We start from the raw sequence: 11828 nt of genomic DNA on the forward strand, positions 1-11828 counted from the left end.
ATTATTATTCATGAGGGTGATGATGAAATGTGATGCATTTCATTGATGGAAACTGGAAGAAACGTGTGCTTGTTCAAGCCAAAAATTTGCTTGAAGCATGCAGAGTAGGAATTGGATTTAATCCATTAGTAAGAAACTGGTACACTAAAATAACATTGGAAGGTAGAGTCAGAAAACAGCAGCAGCTGCTTTTGAGAAGCCAAATTAAAAATTCACCTGTGTTTAATCTTGGACTAAAATCTACAGTTGCAGACAAGACACTCAGGCAATTCTAAAATGTAATAGCCACCCACTTAGAAATTTATATACAATTACATACGGAACTGCTTTTTATAACAAATAGAATTAGAGTTAAAATTATTTACATGGATTGTGGTCGATTCTTGAACTTGTATTATGCTTTTGTAATAATTAAGGTATAAAGAATCTGTAACACATGGAACAGATGGAGCAGTAGAGCTGATTCAGTGCATTAGGACTAGAACAACTGCTGTCTAAAACTGCCAGTTCATTGGCCTGCCCCTTCTAGTGGTAGCTGTCAGGACCCTTGCCCAGAGCTGACTGGTGTGGAGAGTTTATTTTTGTTTTACTTTATTTTATTTCTGAAATCTGTATACTAACGTGTGCACTTTGTTCTCTCTCTTCCCTCTGCTGCAGATTGTGCGGCGCAGGACTCAGCGCAGGAAATCCGGCATCACCTCTCTGCTTTTTGGTAAGGACAGTCCTGCACCTTTCATGTGTAGTTGGTGGCTACAGCAGCTTAGGAAGGAGGAGAGCAGGCAAAGCAGGGAAACGCTGGGACAAAGGGATTGGAGAGAAGGGAGTCAGAACTGAAGGATGAGAGGGAAGCAGTGCAGTTTACTACTTGCTTTCTTTGATCTGACCTCAGAAAGTAAATTTTAGGTTGGACAGTCCATGAGTAGTGACCAAGAGGAGGTGCAGCTGAGCCCAGCTGTAATGTCCTTCCTGCACTGACCAACAGGTCAGACACATTTTCTGGCAGACCTTATGCAGTCCACAGGCTGGATGTGGTACTCTCTGATCTTACTCTGCTCAGTTCAGGAACATCTATGAAGATCTAAGACAGGGCAGGATGTCTAGTGTGTCACCCATCAAAATTATAAATGAAAGCATCATTATATTTCCCTTACTTATTCTGAGAGTTTGATGTTGTGAATGGTTTTGATGCTTAATTTTCTTCGCTTATGAGCCAAGCCAACATATATCCAGAGAAGACACAGTCAGAATAGCTTTTGGAGGGGTTTAAGAGTAACTTATTTCTTGACTCCATAAGAGCCCTTCCTGCTGTAAGCCTCACTGTCATCACCTTACTTGAAATTGGCTAGCTTTGAAATTGTCACATGTCACCACAGGAACTGTTTATCCGGAAGAAGACAACATGCTGAATTTACAGGGCTCAAACAGTGTTCCTGTTGTGGTTGAAATGGCCTGAAGAAATCTAAAAATGGGCTTTACTGGTCTTTCCAGAGAGGTGCTTTTCTGATGTTCTCCAGGAAGCTGATATATTATTACAGGCTTCCTACAAGCACATAGAGGATTACATAGAAAACTTATGGTAGAATACCCACGATGCTGTAAAGTCAAGCATGCAGAAGTGAAGAAACACAGGAGAGTTGCTTGTGCAACCTAAACTCAGAGGTTTTGTATGTCATGTTCTCATACAGTTGGTACAGACTGAACTGGCAAGGAAACATGGCTGGCACATGCACCTTTCTTGTGTCTCAGATAGTCTCCTTCACAATTTGTGTATTTTTCTGAAAGTGATAATGATTTATGCACATGCACAAAGATAAACTTTTAAGTTCAAGCTTCAAAATATATCAGTGGTAGAACAGAGATAATTTATCGGGTTTTCTCATTTTAGTGGGGCTTCTGTACAATGTCCATCCTGTGTTTTACCTAGCATTATTCTTAGTATTTAAAATGTTGGTTAAAACTGAGAAGTTGTCATCTTGCACCAATTGACCACAATGGAAAAATTCAGCCCAAGTGAGAGGAAGGAAAGCTTGTATGTGATAAATTCACCCTCTACTGGGAACTGACAATCAATCCTAAGTGTAAAGTCTGCTGCCTTTGATAGTTACTGTGTAGCTACTGGTGCTTAGTCCTCCTCTGGGAGGAAAGGAGAACTTAACCAGAGTTTAATTCTTCTTCCTTTGAGTGAATTCAGATGTGGTAGTCACTTGGGCAGGAGGCAGAATCACAGGAGCAGTGTTTAGAAGAGACCTCTCGGTGTATGTATTCCAATGTCTCTTGCTTGAATGTCTCTTGCTCATGCTAGATCAGGTTGGTCAGGGTTTTCTGTAGCTGAGGTTCAAAGAGTTGAACCAGATTTATAACGCAGGAAGAGAAAGAAGCAACAAAAGTTAATTTGGTGGAGAGCAGAACATGCAAGAGGTGTTTCCTGTTGTGTGGGCTTTGCACCGAGGGAATACAGAAGAGCTTGTCCTGTGCAGAGCTGTGCAGCTCGTCAGTCTTTGCAGGCTCAAAGTAGAACCTCCCCATGTGTGGCTGAGCATGCTCTGTGGTTTCCTGTTTGGAAATGTGGGTGCTGAAGTTTGAAAGTGTGAATGTTGAGTGCAGTGAGGTGAGTCTGGGGGACACGCCAACTGCTTTCCTCTGTAGCATGTCAACTCTAAGGTGGGAGAGTGTGGAACTTGCTTCCCACGTCCCCTGCTTGTGTTTGGCTAGGATTGATCTGAGTACAGAGGGAAGAGCATGGTATTTTGGGCAGATGGGATAAGAGATGACAGAAAGAAACAATAGTCTATGTAAATGAGAGCAGCCCACAGAGGTAGTGTAGCTGTGGTTTAGTTTCTTCTCTAGTCACATTCTATTTTAGCAGCATGAAATTTCTGGGAATCCCTGACATCTACGTGCTCACCTATCTATCTATTTGCAATCTTTGCATCTCTGAATAGTAAGAGTTCTGGCATGCTCTGAACCTACCCCTGAATACAGAGGAGGAGATTTTATTTTTTTATTGCTTGGACTAGGAGTAACTATGGCCCACAATTTTTCTAGTCCAGAAGCAAAGTTCACTTTTCTCTTAAGCTCTGTGTATCTGATGTATCTCAAATAATTTAATGTAGCAAATAGAAAACAATTATAAAAATAATTTTGTATCTAATTTTGTGGTTTTATTTATGTTCTTAAAGTTTGGGTCTTTGTAATTAGGATCACATGATTAAAAGATACTGTTAATCACTTTTTATTTAGCAGAAGCTTAATGTATATATAGCTGTTGTAGCAGCTGTAGCTCAGGCCACACTTTATTCATATTGTTTTCTATAATGCTGCTAGAAGATAAGCAGAATACTAATTTGCTAGCCAATGATTTACTTGGTTCCTTAATAAAAGCTGTGTTTGTATAAACATTGGATTTCAGTGAAAAGTACATTAGTTTAAATGTTAATTTTGCTAATCAAGCTACTACACCTTCGGTATATTATAGAGGGAGCAAAAGTAGATATATGAAAGTACACTTTGGTTTTAATTCAAAATTATTTTTTTAGAAAAATAAGCCAATGGCACATTATTCCCAAATATCATGTACGCAGTATTTAAGGCATTCAGATACTGAATACAGATACCTGTCTAAAGAGTACATCCCATCAGGTATCTTTTTGCATAAGATAATAGACACAGGCTGTCAAAACTCCTGGGGGGATTAGTGATGGTTGAAAGATGCTTTGGTAATTTTTACTTTGGGCTCATGACTGTTTCTGTACACCCCAAACATTTGAAGTCTGGCTCTTGGAGAGGTTGAGGTCCCTCGTGGCTCTGACTTCATCACTGGCACAGGAAAGTGGGCTGTCTTGGTTTTTTCAGATCTTTTCCAAGACTTGGTGAAGAAGGTGTTCTCAGCCTGTGAGTTATACAAATATCAGAAGCAATTCAACCAAAACCTGATTCAGTTTCAAGAGAATTTCAATTGAAGGGAATTATTGCAAGTTCCCTAGTCTTGTGCCCCACCTTTCAGTTGTCTATATATTGTAGACACTTCTCTAAAGTAGTACCTTGCTATGCTGAGTTTCCCAGACTGATCAAAGATGCAATATTCCTGTTCCATCTGCGGTTTGAAGTATCATCTCCTTAAAATTTGATGCAGTCAAATTGCTATTTGCCATTTACATTATTGAATACATTTGCAGTAGGTACCTGCCTTAGTTTAGGTACTTCTGATGTTAGGCTTTTTTGGTTTCTTCAGAATCAGTAATTTCTAAGGGTAAGAAAAAAATAAATACCATGTACTTGGTTTCCTTCCCTCGCCTTCCCTCTGGCTGCATGGACTCCACCAGGGGATGATGATCTGGAAGCATTGAAAGCCAAGAACATCAAGCAGACAGAGCTGGTGGCTGACCTGCGTGAGGCAATTCTCCAGGTGGCACGGCACTTCCAGTGTGTGGATCCCAAGAACTGCATCATTGTGAGTGGAAACAGCTGAATCTGCATTGCTGTGTGCTCCAGGCGTGGGTTTTGAGTGTTCAAGCAGGGCTGTTCAAATGCTCCTGAAGCGTGGGCTTGAGAAAGAACATCCCAGGTGTAATGGCTGGAGGGTGAGGCTCACTTAATCCATCCGTGGTGGAGGAGGGCTGTGCTGAGAGATTGTCTGCTGGCTAGGAGCAGGGAAAGGTTTGGGAACAGGGGCGGGCAAGTTTTGGTAGATGGTTGGGAGTCACCTGTGGACTTTGACTGCTCTCTGCTCTCGTGTGCATGCCTGCTAGGATCTGACCCCGGACTACAGCATGGAGAGCCACCAGCGGGACCATGAGAACTACGTGGCCTGTTCCCGCAACCGGCGCCGCCGAGCCAAGGCACTGCTGGATTTTGAGCGCCACGATGACGATGAGCTGGGCTTCCGCAAGAACGACATCATTACGGTGTGTCAGCCTGGGGACAGCCACCACGGTGGGGGGACAAGCACACCCAGCCTGTTGGGACGCTGCACTACCTCTCCTGCAGGGGAAGAAGGGAGGAGATAAGCTCAGAGCCCAGTTAGGAGCCCAAGAGAAGCAGCTGGTGCTCTTAGGGACTGCCTGGGGATGAGGCAGTGTGTTCCTGTGAGTGTTGTCCTGTGGGTTGTTCTTGCTTCCACCTCAAAGTCTCTTTCCTACCTGCTGTACAGCTGTGCAAGAGATAGATTTGGTCCAAGCCAAGTCCCAGATTAACACTGCACACTGAATTGTGATAAGACTGTAAAAACATCCATTTTCATTTAACTGTGAGCATCCCATCTGAAACTGGGGAGAAGAGGATGTTTGCAGTAGCTTCGTGCCCTTGAAGGTCCTGGGCCACGTGAGAAGAGAACATTGGCAAAGCATTTGAGAAGCAGTTCCTCATTGTGGACACACAGCTAGGCAGCTGTACCCCTCCTGCCACTGCAACCTCTTCGACTGATATTTTTCACTCCCTCTTTTTCAGATCATTTCCCAGAAGGATGAGCACTGTTGGGTGGGAGAGCTGAATGGGCTGAGAGGTGAGAACAGGATGGGCTGCACCGGGGAGAGTGGAGCCAGGTGCAGAGCATCCATTCATCTACAGCAACTGCTCTGGCAGTAAAGGTTCTGCCAGGTACCCAAAGTGTCTGCCGGGGCAAAGGAAACATATGAGAGCAGTCATGAAGCGGTGACCTGGTTACTTCTTGCAAACAGCAGGATTAGGCTCCATCCTGGCACGGGGTGGCTGGGTGTATATCACCACTGCTGCATGTGGACAGTGTCCTGTAATTGGCTTTCTTGTGCAGCTGCCTTAGTTATTGTGATTTTGAGGCTGCTTGCTTCCTTCTTTGAGGGTGGGCGCTATGAATTCTGATTTATTCTCAGCTCCCACTGGGCTTTGTGTATGGATTTCTCAGTATCTTTGTCAGGCTCATCTCTTTGTTCACTCTTTGTAGGTTGGTTTCCTGCAAAATTTGTGGAGATCTTGGATGAGCGGAGTAAAGAGGTACTTAGAAACCCCACAACTGCAAAAAAAAAACTTCACATGAAAAAAAGGTTTATGTCATAACTGAAAAAAACACAGTTGGAAAGAGCCATAGACTTCCCTCCTTCAGTCTGTTTGCCTTCTCTGGGCATTGAGTGCTTTGTGATGTGATCAGGCAGCTTATCTTCCTAAGCTTGCTTGCTCAAATTCCTCATGCTGGCCAAGTGGAGAAGGCCCCAGATGGCTGCCAAGGCACCTGTGTGGGATGCCTGGGGTTGTAAGGACCCTAGAGATGAAAGCTGAGAAAGTAGCAGGGAGAGAAACAGGGCAGTGTTTCTATCTGGTCTCAGCTGTCTATGTTCTTTCACTCCTTTGAGGCTGTACCTATGCATCCTGCTCATGCTTTGTTACCATGACAGTATTCTCCCCAAGCAGCTGTGCCCAAGGGGTCAATCTGTCTTAGTTCCTCTTACAGCTGGCAGTAATGGCATGGCACTTACCTATAGCAGATACTTGAATGTGCCCTCAAGATTGGGGTAGTGTGTATGAGACAAACAGCAGCAGCTGTTGACCTAAGCCATTTTCAGGGGAAGTGGAGAAGGCCCAGTTGTCTCTCTTCTCAGCATCTGGGGAGTGAGGAAGAACTCAAAGGCTGACCCAAGACCCCAGAGAAAGCCCCCAGAGAGATGTCACCAGTGACGTATCGCTTCCTTCCCACTCTCTCAGGGCTGGCTCCTTAGATGCAGATCACCTCTCTGTGCATAGAAATGTCCTGCACTGCTTAGTGTTTCTCCTCCAAACTGCAAACAGAGAGGATCCCACTTTATGGGAGTGTTAACAGAGTGTCAGTGTGTTACCTCAAAGTGGTGTACCCCCTGACCTGGAAATTCCTATGTGGTTCTGTTTGTCTTGACTTTTAGCAGCTTACAGAGTCACAGAGATCCTCAGTGCAAGTCCCTCTCCGTACCTTAGCTCAGCCAGAATCACACCATTGCATTCCTATGTGCTGAATGCTGCTGGGATGGTGCTGGGGTCACTTGTGTGGTCTCCTGGGCACAGCCTAAACACAAAGGTCCCAGGAGATCCCCTGCAGTAACACAGAACATGGGGCCTTATGCAAGAGCATGACAGGTAGATGGAGGGGAGGGGTTCTGGTGGGCACCTGGGAGTGGAACTGGTCTGTGTAGAGGTGTAGGTGAGTGTACCACCTCCATGGTCTGCCCCCTAAGAGCTGGCTCTTCCTGTTCCTCAGTATTCCATTGCTGGAGATGACTCTGTCACAGAGGGGGTGACAGACTTGGTGCGAGGGACACTCTGTCCAGCCTTGAAATCCATATTTGAACATGGATTGAAGAAGCCATCTCTGCTGGGGGGGGCCTGCCACCCTTGGCTGTTCATTGAAGAGGTGAGATGTGCCTGTTCCTTTCATGGGGCAGTGTTGCCAGAGGGCTGAGGTGGCAGGTTGTAGGGCAGGTGTGCTGAGTGTGTCCCTCTGCTCCTCCAGGCTGCAAGCCGGGAAGTGGAACGGGACTTTGACTCCGTGTACTCTCGCCTCGTGCTCTGCAAGACTTACAGGTCTGTGCCTTGCTCCTCTGTGCTCATCAAACTGTTGCTGCTCTGCACTTTGGCAAGGCTCATGGTCTGCCCCACCTCTGTGGGTGTGGGGTCAGCAGGCTGCTGTGCCTGTGCTGATCTGGGGCTGGCAGTGGCTCCTGTCCCCTCCCCTGGGCTCCTGTGTTTGCTTCTGGGTCTGTATCTGGCTGTGGGGTCACCTCTGGGCTCAGCAGAAGCATGAGAGCTGTTGGGGTGTGAAGCAGGGTAGGCCTATGTGTGCCCAGGGTGAAGGGAGCTAGCTGGGTCTCTGCTGTGATCTTCACAGGCTTGATGAAGATGGAAAAGTCCTCACTCCAGAGGAGCTGCTTTACCGGGTGAGTGCTGCCCCAAGCCCAGCCAGAGCCCAGCTCCTACTCTGGGGACATTTCCTATGGAGACTGTTGGAGGGAGATGCTCAAGAGTCTCCCAGGCCTTCCCTTAGCCCCTCTGGTGCTAGCAGGGGGCACTGGTGAGGGTGGGAGCTCTAGGGAGGGCAGCATTTGGCTGTGTTGCTGAAGTGGCTGCCCAGCAGTAACCACACCTTCCCTCCCTGCAGGCGGTTCAGGCTGTGAACATGACACACGATGCTGCACATGCACAGATGGATGTGAAGCTTCGTTCTCTCATCTGTGTTGGACTCAAGTGAGTCATCTGGCCCTGGTACCCTCAGCAATTTGGGTACAAAGAGCTTGGGAAGGGACAGAGTGGGCTTAAGGGCAGCAGTAATTTCAATCTTAGGCCAGAGCATCGTTTTTCGCCCCCTCTCACTGCAGCCACTGGGTGAGACTTGTTCCTTGTGCATTGTGCTGGCCTGATTCCTAGCTGAAAGAAGGAACTCCTGTTGTATGGAGTGGCTCACACAAGTTTACTGGGTTATCCTGTTCCCACTGGGGACAGGGCTGTGGGTGGGGGGCTTGGGCTGAAAACAGACTCTCCCAGAGGGATGGAGTTTCTTTCCCTGGCTGTTGCTGCTGAGTAACAGGCCTCTACCCTACTGCTGCAGTGAGCAGGTGCTGCACTTGTGGCTGGAGGTGCTGTGCTCAAGCCTGCAGACCGTGGAGAAGTGGTTCCATCCCTGGTCATTCCTGCGCAGTCCTGGCTGGGTGCAGATCAAATGTGAGCTGAGGTGAGTGTCCCCATGGCATGTCCCCATGCCATTGTCTGGAATAGATTTCCTCCTCTGCAGGAGGTGGCCCTCACTATGGCTGGGTTTGAGCCCTCTCCAGTGAGTTGCAGCATGGGCTGCCCAGACATCCCAGCCCAGAGATTTCCTGCTATGTGCTGAGGCAGCAACACATCTCTGGACAGCTTATTGTGAGGCACTTTTCCTGCCAGCAGCCTCCTGCTGTACACCTACTCTGATTGAGAGTCTGCCTTTTCAACCCCACTGCACTCCACGGGTTCTGCCTTGCCTCTCTGTAAGTGAAAGCAGGGAGCAGGGAATGTGCTAGGGAGACAGTTGGACAGTCACTGGCTGGGAAAGAGTCAGTCACCCACTGACTCCCTGGTTAGGTGAAGGAGTGGTGTTGGGGGCTGAGGGCAGCTTTAGTGCCTGAGATCACACAAGGCAGTGTGGAGCCCAGGGCACACATCCCTGTGGCTCTGGGCATCCATGCTTCTGGCCCTCCTGCACTCTGCAAAGCCAGCTGAAGTCCCAGGGAGCTGGAGGATAAATCCCCTGCCGTCACCACTCTTCCAGCCTCATTGCTGCTGCCCTTCAGTGGGAGCTGGCTCTTGTGTGCACCACCCAGTTTCCTCAGGCCCTAGTGGGAGCATCTGTAGCCAGAGCAGGCCTGTATGTGCACACTTCAGGGTGTCATGTTCTCAGCCTGCTGCTGAGTGGGTGGGGGTTTCTGCCACCTCCATCCCACAGCTGCTTTCTCATAGCATGGGGGCAGTGCCAGCTGGGCACAGCCAAAGAACCGAGTGGGATTGGTTGATGTCCTGCATCCTATTTCTCCCAGCCAGCAAGGGGGCTCCCTGTGCCAACCCCTTAGAGCACTTCTGCTGCAGGACACTTCTGCTCCAGGGAGAGGGAGGGGGTTGCAGAACTCTGAGGTGCTACAGGCAGGGGTCTGCTTTCCGGAGAGGAACCTGCAATGTGCCATTGCCTGCTGTGTGCACCCCTCAGCCAAGTGTGTCTGCAGTCCCCCAGAGCCCAGGGCTGCCCTTGCCTCCCTGTGCTGCTGCACCAGGCTCTGTAGGGGCTGCACTTGTCACATCTTCAAGCTCCTTCTTCCAGCCTCGGCCTGGATGTGGAGCCCAGCAAAGAGGGAGAAACAGGGAATGAGTGACTGCTGCTTCTTCTCAAGACCATCAGACAAGGAATTTCATCCTTGTAAGCTTAGTGGCATGCCAGGACAAGCTGTGGAGATCGTGTATTTTGTCTGCCTGGGGCAGCAATTGTGGGCAAAGGCTGGGAGTGTGGTCTGGGGGGTCTGTTTTGACATTGCTCTCTTCTGTTTTTGTTGCAGAGTCCTCGGCAAATTTGCTTTCAGCCTCTCTCAGGATTGGGAACTGCCAATAAAGAGGGAGGTGAGTAGGTGGCATCCCTTATTCTCTCACTCAGCCAGGGGCTTCACTTATTCTCTCCCTCTCCCAGCTTTGTGCTTCAGGCCATCCTCTGCTTCCTCTGGAGCCAGCTCCAAAGGCTGTGGATGGGGCTGCTTTCCCTGCCAGGGCAGGCTGTGCAGCAGGAGCTGTGTGGTAGTGCTGGCTGAGGGTGCTGCCTGCCCTGCACAGCTGGGGCAGAGAGAACTGACAGGCTCCCTTTCCCCCGGTGCTCTCCAAACCAAAGGGCTTCTCCCTGTGCCAGCTGTGCAAAGGTGGGAACTGCAGGAAGCTGCTCTGCCTGGAGGCCTTGGCATGCTCAGGCTCTGCCCACAGACACAACCTCCTGTTTTCTGGGCGTGATGCACTGACCCCGGTCTCTGTGTCATCCTGCAGGAGAAGGAGAAGAAGCCACTGAAGGAAGGGGTGCAGGACATGCTCGTGAAGCACCATCTCTTCAGCTGGGACATAGATGGGTGACCCCCAACCTGCCCCATCCTGGGGACCTTCTCGATGGCGCACACTCCTCCACCCCCTCATGTCTCACCCCCTGCCCTTCCCTCCCCACCCACTTGTATCTGTGACAAAATCCCCCGTGGGGGCTGCCAGACCACCTGGGACAGATGGAGCAGTGCCAAGAGGCTGAGCTGCTGACCCGATGGGGCTGATGGTTGAGGGTGATGCTGCAAAGGGACAAGTGTGTTCTGGCTACAAAAAGAAAGTTCTCCCTCCCAGCTTTCTACATCTCTGCCACCCCCATCTTCTGCTTTCCTCCTCCCTGCCTCCCCACCAGTGCCCAGGGGAGCAGCCTGGCTGGAGCCGTTGTGCACTGCTCCATAGGCTGGCAGTCATGTGGGGGTGTGAGCGTGTCTGTGGCTGGAGCTGTGGGGAACAGACAGCCCTTGTGGGGTGGCTTGGACCCATGAGAGCTGGTGCCATTGACAGATGGCACTGCAGCTGCATGTGGAATTGGGCTGGTGGGAGACTCACTGCTGTACAGGAGCAGGAAGAGCACATCCCTCTCCATGCCAGCCAAGAGTTCCCCTCTGCTGTGGGACAAGTGAACAAGTTCCTTTGACCTGGAGCTGAGAAGGGAAAACTGGCATCAGTTTCATCCCACTTCCCTGGCATTGGTGTGGGGTGTTGACAAGAGCTGCCCAAATTTACCAGCCTGTTACCACTGTAACAGCCGTAGGGGATGGTCCTTGTCTCCTCTGGGAGCAGACAAAAACCACCTCTCCCCTAAACAAGAGTGTTTCATGCTGTCATTTTAGTCTCTAGATTATTTTTACTGTTAACCAAAAAGCTGTAAATTTACTCCAGGAACATGTATATTTTGGGACCGTTGTAGCTCAGGACAAGGTTTAGGTTGGAGCTGGCTCAGGGAGACTAACTCGTCCTCCTCGCCCTGCGATGGCAACGGGGATGCGGGTCAGGAGTGGAGAATTGCTGCTTTGTGGTGGTGGCTCTGGATACAGAGTCTGTGACTTTCTACTGAAAGCGCTTGTCTGTGAGCACAAACTACTGATGGGATGACACTAGATTCTTACTTTCCTTTATTTGGTGGGTTTGTAAATAAAAACTGCGTCTTCGGAGAGTGCTGGGCTTTGTCTTACTTTTTGACAGGGCCAGGACTCGGTTTAATTTTTCCTTTCTGCCACTTGACAGATGTGCTGGCAAGGAGCAGCCCACGAGGTCAGGCAGCAGCTGGGGCAGAGCCAGTTCTGCTGCCAGCAGTG

General features: G+C 49.0%; 1 protein-coding gene across 4 annotated transcripts in view; it reads left to right on the top strand.

The window, feature by feature from the left end:
- The window catches only part of SGSM3 (small G protein signaling modulator 3), a 28124-nt gene extending 16440 nt beyond the window's left edge, over positions 1-11684 (top strand). The window contains exons 11-22 of one of the 4 annotated variants that reach the window (XM_062492202.1): positions 658-712; positions 4323-4450; positions 4749-4904; positions 5446-5500; positions 5918-5967; positions 7199-7351; positions 7451-7521; positions 7826-7874; positions 8096-8181; positions 8543-8665; positions 10014-10074; positions 10486-11684. In XM_062492202.1, coding sequence (XP_062348186.1) covers positions 658-712; positions 4323-4450; positions 4749-4904; positions 5446-5500; positions 5918-5967; positions 7199-7351; positions 7451-7521; positions 7826-7874; positions 8096-8181; positions 8543-8665; positions 10014-10074; positions 10486-10569 — 1071 coding nt within the window. In that variant the 3' untranslated portion in view covers positions 10570-11684. Of the gene's footprint in view, positions 1-657; positions 713-4322; positions 4451-4748; positions 4905-5445; positions 5501-5917; positions 5968-7198; positions 7352-7450; positions 7522-7825; positions 7875-8095; positions 8182-8515; positions 8666-10013; positions 10075-10485 lie in introns of all 4 variants that reach the window. The other 3 variants (XM_062492203.1, XM_062492204.1, XM_062492205.1) reach the window with 3 other exon arrangements.
- Positions 11685-11828: the final 144 nt, after the last annotated feature.

This window comes from Cinclus cinclus, chromosome 4 (genome assembly GCF_963662255.1).
Source record: "Cinclus cinclus chromosome 4, bCinCin1.1, whole genome shotgun sequence".
Classification (NCBI taxonomy): Eukaryota; Metazoa; Chordata; class Aves; order Passeriformes; family Cinclidae; genus Cinclus; species Cinclus cinclus.